The sequence below is a fragment of the Carcharodon carcharias genome, chromosome 28, assembly GCF_017639515.1.
Source record: "Carcharodon carcharias isolate sCarCar2 chromosome 28, sCarCar2.pri, whole genome shotgun sequence".
Classification (NCBI taxonomy): Eukaryota; Metazoa; Chordata; class Chondrichthyes; order Lamniformes; family Lamnidae; genus Carcharodon; species Carcharodon carcharias.
This window is the reverse complement of record NC_054494.1, coordinates 19,774,471-19,795,280: the sequence shown is the minus strand read 5'-3', so window position 1 is coordinate 19,795,280 and position 20,810 is coordinate 19,774,471. Positions and strand designations below refer to the sequence as shown.

General features: G+C 40.3%; 1 protein-coding gene and 1 long non-coding RNA gene across 4 annotated transcripts in view; one reads left to right on the top strand and one right to left on the bottom strand.

The window, feature by feature from the left end:
* The first annotated feature begins 2,322 nt into the window (after window positions 1-2,322).
* LOC121270859 lies at window positions 2,323-7,479 on the top strand. The gene is made up of 3 exons (XR_005941624.1): window positions 2,323-2,582; window positions 6,448-6,580; window positions 7,463-7,479. It is a non-coding gene; the product is annotated as an uncharacterized LOC121270859 (long non-coding RNA).
* The window catches only part of mtg1 (mitochondrial ribosome-associated GTPase 1), a 40,311-nt gene continuing 22,269 nt past the window's right edge, over window positions 2,769-20,810 (bottom strand). The window contains exons 8-11 of one of the 3 annotated variants that reach the window (XM_041176399.1): window positions 18,143-18,239; window positions 15,763-15,844; window positions 13,814-13,926; window positions 2,769-3,425 (exon numbers count right to left, since the gene is read on the bottom strand). In XM_041176399.1, coding sequence (XP_041032333.1) covers window positions 3,307-3,425; window positions 13,814-13,926; window positions 15,763-15,844; window positions 18,143-18,239 — 411 coding nt within the window. In that variant the 3' untranslated portion in view covers window positions 2,769-3,306. Of the gene's footprint in view, window positions 3,431-10,560; window positions 12,596-13,813; window positions 13,927-15,762; window positions 15,845-18,142; window positions 18,240-20,810 lie in introns of those variants that run through there. The other 2 variants (XM_041176402.1, XM_041176401.1) reach the window with 2 other exon arrangements.

Genomic DNA, 20,810 nt, shown 5'->3' with positions numbered 1-20,810 from the left:
CCATCAACCCCTACTCCTCAGCCCCCTCCTATGGCACCACCCCATGCCCACACAAAAGATGCAACACCTGCCCCTTCACTTCCTCTCTCCTCACCGTCCAAGGGCCCAAACATTCCTTTCAAGTGAAGCAGCATTTCACTTGCATTTCCCCCAAGTTAGTCTACTGCATTCGTTGCTCCCAATGTGGTCTCCTCTACATTGGAGAGACCAAACGTAAACTGGGCGACCGCTTTGCAGAACACCTGCGGTCTGTCCGCAAGAATGACCCAAACCTCCCTGTCGCTTGCCATTTTAACACTCCACCCTGCTCTCTTGCCCACATGTCTGTCCTTGGCTTGCTGCATTGTTCCGGTGAAGCCCAACGCAAACTGGAGGAACAACACCTCATCTTCCGACTAGGCACTTTACAGCCTTCCGGACTGAATATTGAATTCAACAACTTTAGGTCGTGAGCTCCCTCCCCCATCCCCACCCCCTTTCTGTTTCCCCCTTCCTTTTTTTCCCAATAAATTATATAGATTTTTCTTTTCCCACCTATTTCCATTATTTTTAAATATTTTAAAATCTTCTATGCTCTCCCCACCCCCACTAGAGCTATACCTTGAGTGCCCTACCATCCATTCTTAATTAGCACATTTGTTTAGATAATATCACCAACTTTAACACCTATGTGTTCTTTTGTTCTATTGTTGTTGACATCTTTTGATGATCTGCTTCTATCACTGCTTGTTTGTCCCTACAACCACACCCCCCCTCCACTTCTCTCTCTCTCTCTCTCTCTCTCTGCCCCCCCCCCCCAACACACACACCTTAAACCAGCTTATATTTCAACTCTTTCTTGGACTCGAACTCAAGTTCTGTTGAAGGGTCATGAGGACTCGAAACGTCAACTTTTTTCTTCTCCACCGATGCTGCCAGACCTGCTGAGTTTTTCCAGGTAATTCTGTTTTTAAATTGTAGTGATATTGGTTTGAATTTTGTGAAGATTTGGGGTGAAAACTTGGTGTTTTTTGCCGGTACCTTGTAACTTGTTTCAGCCATATCTTGGTGCTATTGGTCTGAGAGTATTTGCTCTTATGGTTTCAGGACAGGACCTGGTGCTTTGCCTGTGTTTCTGTAAGTCTTAACCAAGTCATGGTGACTTTGTGTTTGGTGTGGATAGGTTGTTTTAAATTTTGGGTTTCGTACTGTGGGATTGTGGGTGATTCAATAAAGCAATTGTGAATTACCAGAAGAAACTTGTCTCGCTGGTCATTCTGTTCAAGCCATACATACCTGAATCTGGTGTCACAAACTTGAGTGTGGGGAGGGTCTCTGAGGGAAAAGAGAAACCCCGACAGCACATAGCTCCGATCTTCACGCTGAACCTTGGGTACAATATCTTTTGCTGCTGTGCCATTGAGAGCTCTGTCAGCCCAGCCAGGTCTGGTCTTCATGGGCGGAGGAAGGACACTTCACTCTTCACCAGGCTCTCAGCTTCTTTAAGCCTTAGCATCAATTCTAAGGTGAGAGTCAGATGCAGTGTGGAAATGGAGTTGACAACTCTGATTAAAGGTATTCCTGGAGGTTTCATCACATGACGACCCCATGTTCAGCCGTTAGTCCGCCAACACATCCATCCTTGTGACCTACTGCCTCCCTACACCAATTGGAAAGCAAAAATACTCATTACCCAATTGGATGATACTTGAGTGTCCCATTTCCAATATTTTTTATAGCTGCTAAAGAGAAATGTTCAAAGAAAATGACAAAAAAAAACAACCCTTTTTAATGTCCCGATGAGTTTTTTTTCTCCAGGGTTGCACACAGCAGAATCCTGGAGACTCCAGGCCAACCCTGGAGGGTTGGCAACTCTATGTGGCGACCAATGCCCTGGAACGCCCAAAGACTTGGCTCAGAGTGAGACTGCACTAGGATGAAAGGTGCTGCGCCTATACCTACAGCCCAGGGTGGTTGGGAAGAGCTGTCAGTAAAAAAAAATGGAGTTCTGAATTTAGGATAGAGATAGAACAAGATTGATCCAAATGTACAAAAGGAAGACAGTAAACAACAGGCAAAAATAAAGAAGTCAATGAAATTCACAATGTAAGACAGAGAGAGGGAGTTCGAGGAGACCTGTACGTGCATTTCAGGCAATCCTTTAAATAAAGAAGATTAAAGTGTTCAGAGATTTTTTTCTTTCAGTGCGGAGGTGCTTCTTTCGCAGCCCTAACTAGGAAACATGTAACATGTGTTTGCTTCAAAGCTCCTCCTCCCGTTTGGGGATTCGATTCCACCGCCCCCCCCCCCCCCACCCCCACCACCTCTCTTGCCTGTGTATTTTTTTTCCCTCTCGCTACAGCCAAGACAGTTCATTTCATTTATAGTTTGCTCCGGATTCTCGGCTGTAAACTCGGTAACATTACAGGCGACGATTTTATGCTAGGACTGTCTCCGGTTTAAACCATAATCCGATTAGGGTTTGGGCGTGTGGTGAGAAGCGACACAGAGATCAGTGAGGGGATCAGACAAGGGGATTCATGCTCTGCGCCATTTACTGCAGTCCAGTTCAGCAGCCACAGTGACTATAAACTCTGCCAGAGGTGAGTACAGTACTGGGCACTCGGTTTAAGAATGGGCAATTTAGGGCTGTCAAGCAAAGAGAGAAGATAGTGGCATTTCTGAAAACAAAACCTAAATTAAAAAAACACGATCTACAAAATAAAATATGCCACGCTTGGTTTATTCAATCAGTAAAATGTAAGACTTTAAAAAAAAAAATCAGCTCTAATTACCCCCGTAATTGCAATAATAACCAATCTAGCAATTGCATATGAAAGACAAAACATGGCCGATAAACTGGCTGTTCCAGTGTGTGACAGATTCGGATGAAGCTGCCATCGAACATCAATGGTATAGGGAGAACTGGCACTCAGAATTCTTTGACTAAGTAACAGGCTAGTAATTTAATTTTGAGGTCACTGCTTTAGGAAAGTAAATTCGATCCATGTTGCAAAGAATGAATGCAATGGGAGATGTCAGTATTCCATTGTTACACATGGACAATAGTATCTCTACAATGGAAATGGGAGAATTCCCAGTGTAGCAATCAACAATATGTTTTAGGCAATGAATGAATATACAGAAATGTGACAGTAACATCGTCGGTAACTGTCGGTATAGGACTGAGCCTGAGGTTCATGCCCTACTCCAAACAGCCTTACAAGGTGTGCGCGCTGTGCTGGATCGGAATCCAACCGGGGTACTTGCGTGAGAAGAGTGTGCGTGGGCCGCCCCCTGGCGTAAATGAAAAGTGAATCTCCTCAGTCATGGTTGCAGCTCTTTGATTTTCTCAAGACAATGACCGCGGGGAAGCGACATCAGCAGTTCTTCCCTGGTAGGAGGCTTTAAGAATCCTCTGTGTGAGATTTGAGTTGGGTTAGGTCCTGTCCTAGGGCAGAAAGTTTATCAATAAGCTGTGAATAGACTCAGATATATTAATTGTAACATACTAGTCCCTATCAGCTTAATCCAACAAATGCATTGAGAAATGTCACAGGATAAGACCAATGCCCATAATGTTTCATGGTGATCTTGTGAGGTAAGTGTCAAACCTCTTGGCAGCTGTATTAATTATGTGCTAGTCCTTCTCCCCTAGTGCTGCAGGAAGAGACAAGATTCAATTCAAATCTTCAGGTGCAACATGATGAGAAGATGAGGTAATTGGGCCAGGGTGCGGAGACATAATTTGGTCCCCATTCTATGTAATGCATTGTCATTTTAAATTTCTATTATGAATTCCTATGTCAACATTTATAGTAGAAAATGCTCATGTAAAGCTATCATACTGTAATTACATCCCCCTACCAGTGGGGGGTGATCTACCGCCATGAATAATTACAGTGTGACAAGATTACATGGGCAGTTTCCATTATAATTGCAGACATAGGAATTTATACTATCAAAAATTGACAGGAAATGCAGACGTAAGATTTTTTGTGTAATATAGAGATTGAATGTACTGAAATTATCAGTATGTACATTATATTTGAAAGTTCTACAATAACAATGATTATTGTTATATTTGTGTTTTTGTAATTTTGCTGTGGGTGCACTCTTCTGCAAGAAAAAGTAACACAGCGATGTGGCCCTAATCACAACTCTGTTAAATTCTCAAGATGTCAGTTAACACTGTTTTATGATTTATGGAATTGTTTTGTAAAAATAAGCAGGGTATAGAGGATCAATGCCATATTATTATGTATAGAACAGTGTAAACATAGAATATTATTCAGCTTGTAAGGTCTGATTCTGATGCCATGTTCTTACTCTGATTGGTTTGGTGATCTGAAATTATAATTACTATTTCTGAAATTTTACTGAAAAAAATCATGTAGTGCAAAAAAATTGTGGTGACAAATCTCACAACCATGAATGAACCAAAGTGTACCAATCAATGAAAACTGTCCTTCTACGTATGCTACCATCGACAATCGGTAGTCCATTTAAAAATGTTCATGACTCAGTTGCATCTCATTGTGTGGATTTAGTGGTAAGCCCACCATTTGTTGATACAATTACTTACTCATTTGGTGGATTTTAATGGGCTATTTATGAGCCAGTTTTATCTCTTCTCTTCCTGAATTCGTCACATCTCTTGTAATTGCTTATATTATTTTAATTGTTTATAGATAAATGTTACTGTCTGGGCTGGGAGATAGACACCTTCAGCAGAACTTGTGCTCTTGGCGTGAATTCTCATATGTGAGGGTTGCACATTGGCAATTTGTTACATCTTCCGACTAGGCACCTTACAGCCTTCCAGACTGAATATTGAATTCAACAACTTTAGGTCTTGACCTCCCTCCTCCATGCCCCCCCCCCCCCCCCACCCCCACCCTCTGTTTCTTCCCCCTTCCTTTTGTTTTTTTCCAATGAATTATATAGATTTTTCTTTTTCCCTCCTATTTCCATTATTTTTAAATATTTTTAAATCTTTTATGCTCCCCCACCCCCACTAGAGCTATACCTTGAGTGCCCTACCATCCATTCTTAATTAGCACATTCGTTTAGATAATATCACCAACTTCGACACCTATGTGTTCTTTTGTTCTATTGTTGGTGACATCTTTTGATGATCTGCTTCTATCACTGCTTTTGCCTAAAACCACACCACCCCCCCCCACTTCTCTCCCCCTACCCAAACCTCCCCCCCCGCAACCCACCACCTTAAACCAGCTTATATTTCAACCCTTCCTGGGATTCACCTAGTTCTGTCGAAGGGTTATGAGGACACGAAACGTCAACTCTTTTCTTCTCCGCCGATGCTGCCAGACCTGCTGAGTTTTTCCAGATAATTCCGTTTTTGATTTGTTACAGTCTCTGTCTCAATAGTCACGAATAAGTGTTGAGAAGAAGCCTCCTAACTTCTCACTATTGTATTCTAATGATAATCTTGAGTCAAGATCTCCGTGCATTAACAATGGAATCAATTTTTCACTGTTTACTTTTTCAAAACATTTCTAGAGAATAAAGGCACAACTTTTCAAATGTTTCTTTACAACTTATAACCTCCCATTCCAATAGCATTCTAACAGATCTTCACCATATCCTTCATATAATAGGGCACTTGTTATTGCGATAATTGCTTTCAAAGAGAATATGCTAATGAGTATGTAGCTAGGATGCAAACCATGTGATCAGCAGACATCATTCAGAGAAGCTTTTCGTTTAGCTAACAGCATGTAGTGTTGAGGAATTGTAGCTCTACTTTCCACTTAATAATAGATGTTGAATCTTTACAGTAAATCTGTCTACTGTGCAATTATGTACCACATCTTCAAATAAACCAAACCTACGTTCATCAATCCCGTGTGGGATTAGTACGCTTGTATTAAGCAAACATAGAAATACAACACATCACTGAATATAATATTTCAACTGTAACACAATGGACATCTTTTTAAATTCAACATCGTTGCTTCGTTTATAACATTCAATACTATTGTTTATAAAACTTGAATCCCATTGTCCTTTTTGTGGCTTTTTCTATCCATATTCCCACTTAAAAGAGAAGGTATTTAATTCAGCTTTGAACATAGGTAACAGTTGTAATAGTCAAAATACCCAGTCTACAGTCTGTTGCCTACTTGGTAAATGATAGTTCTTCAAATCCATTTCTATTATTTAACCATTTTATATTTGTGGCATTGCTAAACAGAGTTGTCTTCTGCCCAGAAATCTACTTTAGCCATGTAGTTAGGTTACCACAACTCATTGTTTTAATGTGCACATGCCTATGGAAGAATTTTATACAATGTTTTCATTCTGTTTGTCATTTACATCAGTCTGCCTCAAGCAACAAATTCAAATTGTGTCAAATGTTTCAATGTGCAATATTCTGTTGATATCATAAGTGTACTATTTTATTTTTGGGCTGTCTTTAATCATTTCCACTTTGTGTTGCAGGGACAGTGAGAAGGGAGCAAGAAATTTCCATTGAGGGTAGAGTAGGCCGGGTGACGTCACAATGGTTATTCAAATGAAGGCCTATGTGATTAAAACACATTTTAAAAAAAATCTCTCTACACTGATGGTATGAGTAAGTATAGACAATAATTAAACTGAGATCATTCATGATTTTCAACTGCTTTTCTTGGCTATAAATCATAATATGGTTTGTGAATGTGTACCAGTCTAGATATACAGCAGTAACTACTACACAGCAACTTACTGGAGAGGAAAACATTGTTAAATATAATACTAGTAGAAAATGCGGACTTGTTTTATCCAAAGTTGCAATACTGGATAGGTGGGCAGTTTCCCCCTCCCACGCACAATTGTATATTTTCTTTGGATTCTGACTCCAGTAGTTGACGCCAACAAGTTCACTCAAGCTGTAGGTAGAGATACACCTCTGGGGCTTTGCATTAACAACTCCAGTGCACTGACCTGTAGACTAGCTCCCTGGATCTCAGTAGTGTCCTTCTCAATCAAACACTTCAAGAGAAAGTTCTTCTGCTGAGTTGATTTAAGTGCAGGATTATAAGGTTAACATTGCTGGAAGTCGGCACAAGGAAAAATACACAGTCCCCAGTGAAACAAAAACCCAGCAAGAAAAATTGGAAGAACTAATATCATAAGTGTTGTTACTGGATTTACACAACTGCCTTTTAAGGGTCGATTTTCTGAGTTCCCGCCTGTGATGAGCTACCTCACATTCAATGAATACATTGCTAACAATTTTTACATTTGTGGAAATTGAGGACTGAAAATGATGCCTCTGATATTACAGTGCATGTGAGAAACATCACACTGAGCGGGGCCTTTGAAAATATTGACTTTAATCTACAAAAGATGTTCCCAGGCTTCGACTTTGTGCATTTTTCTAGTCTTCTGGATGTACTCTGGGTGTTAGTGCCACTTGCTTCCAAAGAAGCTGCCTTGGATTTTTTATGTGGCTAAATAATGTTAATCTTTCCAGGTCTCTTGAATGCTTCATCATGAATAGAACCACAGCAACATGTTGGATGGTCATTCTGTTGGTAGCCATCTTCTGCGAAACCATCACTTGTAAGGGAGGGAGAGGAGGAGCTCGAGGCTCAGCTCGGGGCTCAACCCGCGGGCGTTTCCGTGCTCCCCGGGTACGGGTCAAGTATCCCAGTCGCTACCGGTCCTATGGCTCCAATGCAAGGGTAGCAGTAGCAGGGGCCGCGGCTGGGGCTGCAGCTGGACTTGCGGTCGGATATGCGGCTGGAAGGCTGAGAGGATCAAGGCTGATCTGGGATGAGGATATTCAGAGCTACGTGAACATGAGTTGCTCCCCAGCCAAAAACTGCACATCCGAGGGAGGAGTCTACAGTTACAGAGCCTGGACATCCTCAGCCACTTCATTCTGGCCTTCCTTCAGCTTGTCATCCATCTGCTCTATGCTTAGCTTCAAATATTTCCAACTTTAAAACTCTAGAAAGCAGTAATCAACTGTTCCACAGTGTTTTATCACAGCTACAATTATTATTCTCTTTAGAAGTTTATTAGCATTTTAATATCATTCTAAATGTCAATAGATATCATATTTGTTTATAGCACTGAAAGGTTTAGGCAGCATAGAAGACTATATGCATCCTAATACAGTTTCCCAAGAGAATCAAGCCACAGTATCTACATGTGTTGGGTGAGTTTTGCTGCAGCAATCATTGGTTTGACATTAATGCTATATTCTATCTAGAAACTGATGTAAATTCCCTGAATTGTTACTAAACCATCATAAAAGTATATGCAGTTATCACCTATCTCCAAAGCCAGGGAAAGCTAACTGTCCTGTCAGTCAATTTCAGATTTCCCAATTGTTAGCCTCAGTAGAAGTGTAGTTGAGCACAAGGCAGCATTGCAGCACTTTATAAACACGGCTACTTTTCTTTCCTAAAATGGGAAGAGAAGGATTTCACCCTTTTGAAGTTTGATGTGACAGACAGCTCAGCAAACTCCAAGAAAAGTTTTAAAATTTGGAGTGACTCCGATGGATATTATATCGTAATTGGTACGAGCTGAACACTTCCAGGTGTACTCACTCCACTACAGAATTTGAATTGCCCCATTTTGTTTTAAAAGGAGAAAGGGAAATTGAGGTAATTCTGTATTTCATTCACTGGTGCAATATGAAATTGTACTCCTGCCTTATGTGGAGTATAACTGCTCCCTTAGTGCATGGAACATTTGATGCCATTTGGACCTGTCAATACTTTATTAGAAGCTAGCTTTAACCTAATAGTTACAAGATATGGAGAGGTAGAGAAGGTGTTTCCAGTTGTGGGAGAGTCCAAAACTAGGGGCCATAAATATGAGTTACTAATAAATACTATAAGGAATTCAGGAGAATTTCTTATTCAGGATGGTGAGAATGAGACAGGGCTTTTATTCCACTGGGAAATCTTTAAATATAACATAAAAATGGTGCACATTTGACTTCACAGTTGATGTATTTTCACTTTAAGGAAACATTTTGAGTGTAGATGGTGTTGGCCTCTACATTATTGTTACTCAAGACAACATTATAAACACAAAATACTTTTGTCAATAGGCTAAGTTCATTGTAAATTTGCTTCAACAATAGTTACCTAATAAAAATCAATCACAATCTTGAAATTTTCAAAGTAGAACTAAATGCAGGATTCTCATTCCTGAATTATTTTTTGTTTGAAATTTTAAAAGCTTCTTTTTCTTAGTGGGTTTTAAAAAACCCCTTATGGGGAAAAGTGGGGACTTGAACCCAGCAAATAATGGAGTGTCACTGGTCTTTACAATATGAGACTTGTCAAACCATCTTGTGGATCAATTTGTAACACGTTTGTAGTTTACTTCATATTTTAAAAGTGAAAGTGATGTTTGAAACAGTTTATACAGTAGTAAATAGTACTTAAGTAACTATAAAATATTTTCAACAGTACTAATGTTGCAGGAAGAACATGTTTCCATTTTATATAGGTATGTGCTCAAAATACTAACTATTGACACAGCTACTTTGTGAAGTATTGTTACACAGACAATGCATTGTTTTATGAATTTATATAGGACATACTTCATAAAAGAATGTCATAATTTATCATGTTACAAAAAAAATTGAACTGAAAACATGTAGCTTTCAAGCAGCAATACTCCGTTAATGATTTGTGTTTGGTGGCTGTTTCATTTCATTGTTTGGAATCCATTTGTATGAAAACTATTTCCTTACAATAAAGTACTATGTGCAGTGTTTTGTCATTCCTAAGATCCATTTCAGTGAGGAGGACTGAAGTGTCCTTGTGAGAATGGGGCATAGGATGCATTCTTGCAAGAATGGGGCATGCCTAAATGCATTCTTGTGTGTGTCTTGACCACATGAGGCTATTCCCAAAACAACCACATGAATGACTTGCAGTATAAGTTGATGTTAATTGTGGCTGTATAAGGTTAGGATCACAGACTGTACAAGCAGACAATTCACTGCTGTCCTCAGTAGAAATGATGCAGCAATACAGGCATTAGAATGGATACTGTGGGTTCTGTCATCTCTATAAGGCATCCTTTGGCTGGGTGGTTCATCAATCAAGCCACAGGTTCCCCCACACCAATACAACAACTGTGTAGTTAGGCTGAACTTTTCAGGAGGTGACATATTTAAAATTGAAAAACCTAGGTGAATTTAGGATACCACCAAAACTGAAAATAGATAGAGAGATGAGGGAAGAATCAAAAATGAGTGATTTGTTGATACTAATGATGGACTTTATAAAATAATAGATTACAAAAGGAAGAGAACACCAAGGGAACCTTCTATGGTCCCGACAATTAGCTTCCTGCATGTGTGGGTTGCAATACTGAGGCAGAAGAAACAGCTTGTGGAGTGTGTGCTGGGATCTTAGAATAATGGGGTGCTCAGAGAAGCAGAGATCATACTGGCACTGAAAAAAAGACAAAAAGAAATATGGTTGCAAAATGAAATGATTCTCTAAGATTATCACACCCAAGATCTGACAAAGTTTGTCACAAGTGTTTTTGATGATGGCTATACTAGAAACCAGACTCGCACAGCATTCTTTAAACTATGGTGTAATATTGGTTTAATACAACACATCTTTAAAAACATACTGGAGACAGTAATTACAGCTTATATAAACCATCTTGCCATATGATGTGATGGCTTAAAATTGCATGAACCAAATTTTACTTCATTGTCTTTTCCATCATTTACATTTATATACAGCATCACTTTAGCTGGAATACAGAAATATCATTCTGGTTGGGGTGCCTTGTGCTACACAATAAAGTACACCATCACAATAACCACTTGCTTCAAATTTGTTAAATGTCTGAATCGAATGCAATGAAAAAAAAATCACAGGAATATTTGCAATTTGGGAAGAGAACAAGAGGATGGATGGTGCTGCGGGACAGTGGACAATGCCATGTGGGGATCCCCTTTACTGACTGACCGGAACGTCCTAACTTGCTAATTTCGCAAAGGGTAATGGATGCCTTCTAGCTGCCACAGAGGAGCTACATGTCATTCGAACTTGCTCTGATAATCTAAAGTAAATTCAGAATCTAGATGCATCATGCTACTTAATGCAGTTTTAGTCCTGTTTTGTGTATTAATTTAAATAAAGAAAATAAAGTTGCTGCATCTAAGCTAGATGAATATTTCTAGCCTAGATGACTGTGAACAAGACCATATTCAAATTTTACTTTTCAGTTCTGCTGAAGGGTCATGAGGACTCGAAACGTCAACTCTTTTCTTCTCCGCCGATGCTGCCAGACCTGCTGAGTTTTTTCAGGTAATTCTGTTTTTGTTTTGGATTTCCAGCATCCGCAGTTTTTTGTTTTTAACCATATTCAACTGTACAAGACGGCTTTTGTAGAACAGAGTGAGCAGTTGCTGGATATGACAGTTAACTAGGACAATGTAATGCCACTGAAGTCTCTACAATGCTGGAGCAAAAATGTGACAAATTCCAGTGAATGTAGTGTAAATCTGGGTCAGTGCAGAGTGAATTTGGGTCAATGCAGAGTTAATCTGGGTCAATGCAGAGTTAATCTGGGTCTTTCGTACAGAGGACATACAAAAATAACTAGTGAAGTTGAACGCATGAATAGAAATTCAAATCTTTAATCCTTTCAGAAAGCACGTTCAACATAGCAAACCACAATTCATCTTGGATGAAAAACAGTAAAGGCAATCAACTATAATTAGAGGGAATATTCTCATTAGAAGCTTCTTCTAAAAAAAATTGCTACAAAGGATGGAATTAAGAAACCATACAAAATATCTATTCCCGCTTAAAAATAAGAAATACTGAAGGCAACATGACAACAGGGTGAAAAGGAGCTACTGAGCCTAACGTACTGAGTTAATGTGTACAGCACTGTAACATACCTAGGCACACCAGGGAAGTGCAGTAATTCCTCCAAATCAGATCCCCAGTGATATCATCAGCATTTTCTGTTTTAACTAATATTCAAAAAAAGCAGCCCAATTTAATCAAGATTCTTAACTTTGACTAAAAGGTAGTGGATGTGAACCATCCTCATTTAACTTGTCTGTTAGTTCTGCTCCCTGACTTCAGACATCTACCAGGCATATTTTTAGCTGTAACTATTCATAATTTTTTCCTGATTTGAAAAGGTAGCTGTGTAGCACTGCGATGGATTTATTATTCAGCTCTTTTTCTTGTTGCAACCATTATCTTAGGGAGGTTTCCATACATGTACAAGAGTCTCCTACTTGATCTGGTTTTTATTCTTGAACCTTACTGATAGCACGTCCCTTGAATGTTAAACGTGGCAGCAGTCATGCCCAGCATGTTTGTCAGCTAGGCAGTCCTCATTTTTCAAATTAGCACTTGACAATTGTGATTGTTAAAGGGGCTTAAATACTGCTCCCATATACTGTGAATGGACTCTTTCCACAAGTTCACCATAGGTCACCTCAAATCTTTGGCAAGGTTTCCTGCTCTTCAGCTTTTAAAAGTGGAGCTTTAATTTTAGTCCAGCATAACCTTCCCCAGTTCTCCTTTCCGGAATGTTCTGACGAAGTCATATGCAGCAGCACTGTAGTTTGGTATGAGAATGTTCACATCACCTGGAAATTGCATCATTGACAGTTGTTTTTATCCAGTCGTGTATATTTTCAATCAAATGTCATCAGAAGCTAATCATATCAAGTCTCAATAATGAAGGGGCACCAATATATTTGAGTGTTTCATTCAATGATGCCAATATGTGATTTATTAATGAATTTTGACAAAATATTCATGCTTTCTACATGCCTACAATCATGCCTACAGACCTAGCTGTAGGCTGTATGTCCCAAAGGCTAGCGAATTGTAACAAACAGCACGTCCCAGCCACTGTTCGCAACGGGCAAGGTACAGACCATACCCAACCAGCCTGTGCTTGCAAAACTCAAAAAACGGTGTCCAACATTAGATGTGATTCTGCAATTTAACAACATTTGCTAAATAATCCGCAATGTGCTAAGAATTACACTGACAACCAATTTAAGATTGCCAGTCAGGCTTGAGGTGCGACACATTTGCGTGTTCTGAAATCTACACACATTAATACACAGGGCCCTGTTCTTTACAGACAGAAAGAACATGAACACACATTGCACCTGTTTCAGCTAAACAAAATAAATAATAGCCATTCACTGGTTCATTCCTCAGGGCAATGCCTTGACCAATCAGAGTCAAGTTGCCTGGTTTAAACTGCAAACAATGCTTGGCAGTTAACTGTCAGTCACCATTAACTTGTGCATTCTCCATGGCAATGCCTCTACCAACCAGTCCATTTGCCAACCATTCAACACTCTTCTCATACAGTAAAAAGTTGTTGCTTCCCTGACACTGCTATTCTTGTGATTGTCCTGATAAGTGCAAGACAAAAAGCTTTGACAAAATGTATTTTTTTCAGCAAGACCCATAACTCATACAAATATACAGAGGTATCATAATAAATATCAGTTAACACAATGAGGACCGTTGACCCTGTAATGCTCCATAAGAGTTAACTGTGGCTTCTGCTCGATTGGGATAATCGTGATCCATAGTTATTCACTGAATATCCTATCTGCACCAACATTTCAATTTTCTACAAACACAGGAGTTAGGAGCAGGAGGAGGCCACTCAGCCCCTCGAGCCTGCTCTGCCATTCAATAAGATCATGGCTGATCAGATTGTAACCTGAACTCCACTTTCCCACCTTACCGCTGACAGCCTTTTACCCCCAAACCATTTTCTAAAACCAATCGATTTAATTTCAGTAAGGAGTAACAGCAAAGTACAATTCACCACTTACCAACACCCGTGATGGCTTTTACTTTCTGTGTCTTGCCCAGTTTTACAGCTATTTTTTTGAGCACAGTCTGTATATCATCACAGGGCTCTGCCAGCTGGTATCGCTCAACATAACTGAAAGAAAAGACAGAACAACCCATTAAGTAATCTGAATAAAAACCTGGCTGTTATTTATTTGGTAAATAACTAATGAATGTTTTCTTTTTAGTGTCAGCCTTTGTTCAATGGTTGCACACTCTGAGGCACGAGCTCATGGGCCCACATATTTGAGCACAAAATCTAGGCTGATACTTAAGTACTGGGGAAGTACTGGACTGCTGAAGATCCCCCGCCATTTGGATCAGGCGATAAACTGAGGTATCATCTGCTATTTAGGTTGTGCAAAAGATCCAATGATGCTGTTCGAAGAGCAAGGTAGCTCTTCCAACACTTATCCCTCAACCAACATCAATAAAAAAAGAATATCTGGTCACGAATCTCACTGCTGTTTGCGGGAGCTTGCTGAGCACCAATTGGTTGTTATGTTTCCCTGCATCACAACAGTGTGTTTCAAAAGTACTTCATTGGTTGTAAAGTGCGTTGGGGTGTCTTGAGGCTTGAAAGGTGCTAAGTAAATGTTTTTCTATTCTACCCTTCTTACCAATCTTCTCTTCACTGTTGAGTGCATCAACAATGCTCAAATTATACAGCAATATTAATGGAGCAAATCACTTCACAAAGTGTCCTGGGAGAAGTACTAATAGTGGGGGTTGGTGGGGGGTTAAAGGGATAAACCAAGTCAAGAGTAAGGGTTTTGAGGATGGGGAAAGAGTAACAAGGTAGAGGAATCTGGGCAGGGAATGTGATGACTGAAGGCTCTGCCAAAAAATGTGGATCAGGAGGCAGATGGATGGGGGAATATTTGGGAAACAAGGTTGGAGGAGGTTGCAGAAACAGAGCAGGGCAAAGTCAGGCAAGAATTTATACACAAAGAAGAGGATTTTTAAAATCAGTTTTCTGGAAAAAAGGGAGCACTGAAGGTTGCCAAGCCCAGGGATGATAAATGAGAAGGCCTTAACATTAGATCAGATGGACATGGCAACATTTTGGATTCCTTGTTAGAAATGGTTTCACAGACACTGGAAAATAACAGTAATTTGCGTAATGTGAGAGCCTTGACAGGGAGTATTGGTGGATAACCACCATCGGGAGCATCAGAGAAAATCTCGACCTTGTCTTTACCAAATGTTGCAAACGCGCTCTCCCAGCAAGCATCACAAGAATAATGGCTAGAAACAGGAACCTGGATGATTTTCCTCCACTGAGGTATATCATTGCACCCTGACTACTGCTCAGTTATCAATGCACATAAATCATTAACTGTGTCGCATGAAGAAATGCTGCTGTCTACATCGCATGAAAAATTCCAGGGTAATGAGGCAGCAAGGGTGATGATCTGGAAGGTGAAAAGTAAAATCAGAAAAATGGACAATCAGTTAAAACATTTTGCAAAAGCCACATGTTGAGCATTGCCTCTGCTGGGTCATCTCAATCGCACAGAGCAGAAGCATTTTACAGAAGGAGGAGAATTGAGATGGGCCACCTATTTTCACGCTTTCAAATGGTTAAGGACATTAATGCAACAATGAACTGTGTTCTACATCCCCTCACATTTCTATCTGCCCTGTCAATCAAAATGGATAAGCAGATTTGAGCCAAAGAGAAAGATATAGAATCTGATAAATAAAAGCCTCAAACACTTACCAATGGTTTGATCATCCAACGGAAAAGGAACCAAATTTTGTGTTTATCTTAATTTAAACATAACCATCCAAACTATTCTAGGACCACGAGTGTATATTATAAAACAATACTTTTCCACTCAGACAATGTGCAAATGCAATGTTCAAACTGACATAAGTACTTTTATAAATGAATCTACTTCAAATGTGGTTGTAAAACAATTCTTACTCAAACTTCTGTTGTTTATTGAGTGTGAAAAGTAGGTAATCTGCAATTACTTCTTCTCCAACCAAGTGGTCCAATATAGTTCCTGGGAGAAATACAAATTACAAAGTTACTACATAAAAAGAAAGAAAAATCGTGCATTTACATAGCGCCTTTCACATGCTCATGACATCGCAAAGTAAATAAATTACATTTAAAGGGTAGTCACTGCTCTCAGCAGCCAATTAGCGTACAGCAGTGAAATGAACAACCAGGTAATCTTTTTTGGTGCAACTGATCTAGCAGTTAACCAATATTTAATTCTCAAACATCCCTGCTCTACTTCAAGTTGTACCATGGGATCTTTTAAATGCATCTGATAGAGTAGATAGGACCTTTGGTTTAACAGCTCACTCAAAAGAAGGCATCTTTGATAGTGTAGCACTCCCTCAGTACAGCACTGAAATATCAGCATAAGGTGTGTGTTCTAAAGTGGTATTTGGACATATCATCCAACTCGGAGGTAAGAGTGCTATCACTGAGCCATGTTTGACACATGCAACACACAGCACATCTGAGGTTAGAAGAAATTTGGTACATTACAATCTTAAAGTTATACCCATTATGAATCAAAGACAGGAGTGTGGCATATGTCATTTTGAGTTACAAGGATCATGTTTTTCAACTCTTCATTAACCTTTATTATAATGTCCAGTACTATACTTTTAGAGACCTCGACCACCATGAAGGATAAGGGCAGCAGATGCATAGGAACACTGTCACTTGCCAAGTCACCTCCAAACCACACACTAACCTGATGTGGAACTATATCATCGTTCTTTCACTGTCGCTGGGTCAAAATCCTGAAACTGCCTTTCTAACAGCACTATGGATGTACCTACACCACATGGACTGCAGCGGTTCAAAGCGGCAGCTCACCACCACCTTCTCAAGGACAACTAGCAATGAGTAAAAAATGCTGGACTTGCCAGTGACACTGACATGCCAAGAAAGAATTAACCAAAAATAGTGTTTGCTATAGCATTTTGTTTTGGTGAGGAATTGAGACGTTCACTGTTTGTAAAAATACAATTAAAAATAGTTATGATACTTGCAGAAACCCTTTAGTTCAAAGACGCTTGCAAAGTTTTACAGTACAAGTTGTGACAGTTGTTCAGGGGAATACACTGATAATACTGACTCCACAGCTACTTTAGCAATGGATAATAAGTCATTCAGTTACGTCTAGAACTGAATGTTGAGCTCTTTATTTACAAAGACTTCTAATTGTAATCCAGTGGCAAATAGGTCCTCATTATTGCAAGAGACGTTGATACCTTTATACTAGGAGTTTGGTCATTGTCATAGCAACAGAAAGTAACTAAGATTGTATCAAATTATGTGATTGTGACGTGTTAAACTAGGCTAATTTTTAAGGTTAAAGCTTATTAGCAAACAGCTCTAGCTCTCTAAGAATAATTACAGAAGTAAAGGTTATGCAAGGGTTTATACTTGAAGAAGTTATTTACAGTGACTGCCACTTGTATGGAACTCCGAAATTACGTCCAGGATCTGAGCCAGGCTTTTTTTTGGATCAGAGCAACAAGTACGGAACATTATGTGCACAGAATCCTGCAATAATCCTTTACTTTGTCTTGGGTACCTGTCCGCACCATTCCCGGGTGTTGGAGTGACCAGCGGCCCCGGATTTTAAGGGATCATCCCATAACTGGGCCAGTTGTCCTGTGTAGTTTGAGGCGTTCTGGCCACATTTGAGACGTTCGAGCTTTGCACATGAGCAATCCACACCTGTGCACTCCACTCTCCTCTTCGATCTTCTCTCTGGCAGCCTGAAAACCTCCGGCAATTCCCCCACCACCCACCCCTACCCCCATCCCTGCCAAAACCCCGCTCTTGCTGGTTCATGCTGATGCCAAAGTGTCCTGTAAAGTTTTTTGGTGGTAACTGGTCACCGTGTCTGGTGTGGTAGTAGAAAGATGACCTGTTCCTCAGCTTCTGCCAACAGGAAATGGGGAACTTGGGTTAACTGTCCTCTAAATGACACTCCCATTCAATGGGGAATTAATGATTGTCTCTTTTGCCACTGTAAGACTGAACTTGCCACACAAGGAATCGAGTACAATGTTGTGCTATATCACTCTATGGGTATCACACTGATGGGCTAATATTGCTCAGTCTGTACAACATGACTTTTAGTCCTTTGAATGCGAGCAGAATTTTACTAGTCACTGTAAGAGCCCAATACTGAATAGAAACTGTTGCCCTGCCCATACTTTTATTATATTAACTTCACATTAATTCACAATTGCTAGTGTTCATCTCCATAATGTGTTAACAACCTTACACAGGCTTCCGTTCACAAAAATGCAGGAGCAGAACATACCACAGAGCGCCAACTTCATGCCAACTTCCAAGCTTCCTACGCATGGAGAAAAGACGCCAGGAGTATCTAATAAATATATGAGGGGTCTCTCGCAGACCTGTGGAAATATACAACATTAATAAAGACTTATCGTTTCCTTTCTGAAGGACAAGGAAAGGCGGCAAGAAAATACATGTCCTACATTCTGGCCAGCTGAATCCCCAACTGCTGTCCAGGTGACAAGGCACACTTTACTTCGGGGCTGAAAAGGTGGGAAGGCAATCCAAAGGAACTATTAACAGTATAGAGAAACTAAAAATCAGGCCACAGCAAAGTGATATCTTCAGCTGTTTGTCATGAGCATCCATTACAATGACTAATCCATTTACTGACATGAATATTTACTATAAGATGATGTCCCAAAATGATGGGGGAAATTAAAGAAAACCTCTCCTCATCGTAATCTTCACCTCTTCATGATATAATACCGGCAGTGGTTTTGTCAATTCTTATAGGCCCCAATAACAAGGTTACTTATAAAAACATTGGGTAGAGTTTTCGGGTCTGCGGGCGGCCGCGATTGTTGGGTCTGGGAGAGGCTGGGGAACGGGCTGTTGCCCGCAATTGGCCCCCGACCACAATTTCACGCTGGCTGGCCAATTATCCGGGCAGCCAGCCTGAACGGCGCGCTGAAAGGCTCTGCACTGCCCGGGTGAGGGTGGGAGGAGGGCGAGCACCAAAGGCAGCGTGGGCATGAGGGAGTGCGGAAGGAAAGCTCCCCGAAAGCTGAGAGCTGCCTCAGGGAGCCGACAACTTTAAAATCAATAAAAACTAGAATGTAAAATCCGGAAAAAAAGTCCAGACATCAGGATGAGTCTCCTCAACACGCGGATGCTGAAAACTCTGTCCAAACATTTTAACTTTTAAAAGATTAATTGTGGACACCTCATCCCACCCTTGGATGAGGTTTTCTCAAAAAGGCAAAGGCCACCTGGATGATTTGCCAGCCTGCCAACCGTAACGTTGGACGGGTAGCGAAAAATTGCCGTCAATTGTTATTTTAATGGCCTTAATAGTCCTCTTAACTGTCGGCAGGCACGCTGCCAACTCTCCCACTCCCCCGCCAACTGCAATATAGCTCGTGTGTGTGCGATGACATGGGGACACTCGCCCACACGCCGAGTGAATAAGTTCACCCCTTGTTTTCTTTTAAGTATTTGTTAATGAACTCCGAAGAGTACTGAAGGGTTGGGGTGCCGGAGCAGTTGCAGTCGTTTCATGCATGGCCATTTTGCTTTTTAAAATGGTTTCTGAACATTTAGTCTAATTGTAAACTAAATATGAGAGCTGTTTGCAAATTCTCCTTGGTCACAACTGACTGGAATAAAAGGGTCAACACTACCCAAATAATAAATGCTAAAAATACAGCTTTCTTTGATCTGTTGGTAAATCATTCTCAATATTGCTTCAATAGTAAAAGCTACCTAACAGCTAGGTAATTCAGAAATCAATGAGTTCATTTTGATACCACAGGCTTATTTTTTGTTGAAAACTATATCAATTGAATACGTTAGTTACTTGGTAGCAGACAGTATTCCAACACAGAAACAGTGGAGGTTGAATATTTAAAATGTTTTTGTCTCTGTTAGGATCCCTTTTTAAAAGAAGTTTAAAGAACTATCAACTTCAAGATGCATTTATTGCAGAAATTTCATTAAAAAAGTGACTTGATCTGAGTGTCATGGCTCAAGGGAGCCAACCTGAGATACAATCACTAACTCAGGCTTAAGCTGCGAATGATGGCTTCCCATCTCTACCGGTCTCAGTACCCTCCACGCTCTCAGCTACATCACACGTATTTCAGAGCAGCCTCCTCTCGCTGACATTGATCATTTTGGTAAATAACTTAATCCTGTCCTACTTTACAATTCAATTTTTTAAAAAGATGGTAGATGAATCCTGCTGTAGAGGAATCGTGTACACATTTGGAAGTCTGCTTACTTGACTTCAAGGGATGAGAATGAAGCATTTCTGGTGGTGGCAGAAGGGAAGGGGAAGGTATAAAGCTTTGGAAGTGTCAAATTCTGTGGAAGAGAGAACCTTTGCAGAAGATGCAAAACTTCTTACTACCATTAGAGGTCTCAAACACTTTTTAACGTCAATGCAGAAGGACACACATTTATTAATGGGCCCTGTATATTCATTACACGGTCTTTCTCAATTGAATGATGCGACTTCAGTCTTTTCCATTATGAACACTAGTAGAGTGAAGAGATGGTGCCCATTTTTCTTCACTAAGGTGAAGACCTAATCTTATTGCCTAATCTTATATCCAATGCTATCCTATCAAAAGTCACCCAACTGGAAACAAGTGGGTTTTAAGCTGCTTTTACAACACTGATGAGGTCTCAGAGGAAGGTAGCCCGAGTGTACAGCGCTCCCAGAGTCGTGTCCAAATCGTGCAATCAATGTCCACGTGAATCAGCAACAAAAACAATCTCCTCCTGTAGCATGTGGCACCTTGACATCAGCACGAAGGGGCCACGGGATGGTCAAATATCTGAGGCTTGCGCCACAATATGACTACTTTGAATCGTCCTTCAACTCGGGCCACACATTTACCAGGGCTAGGCATGCCAGCAGCAACAGAGAAGATCCACAAACAGAAAACGGGGCATGTTGAAGAGTG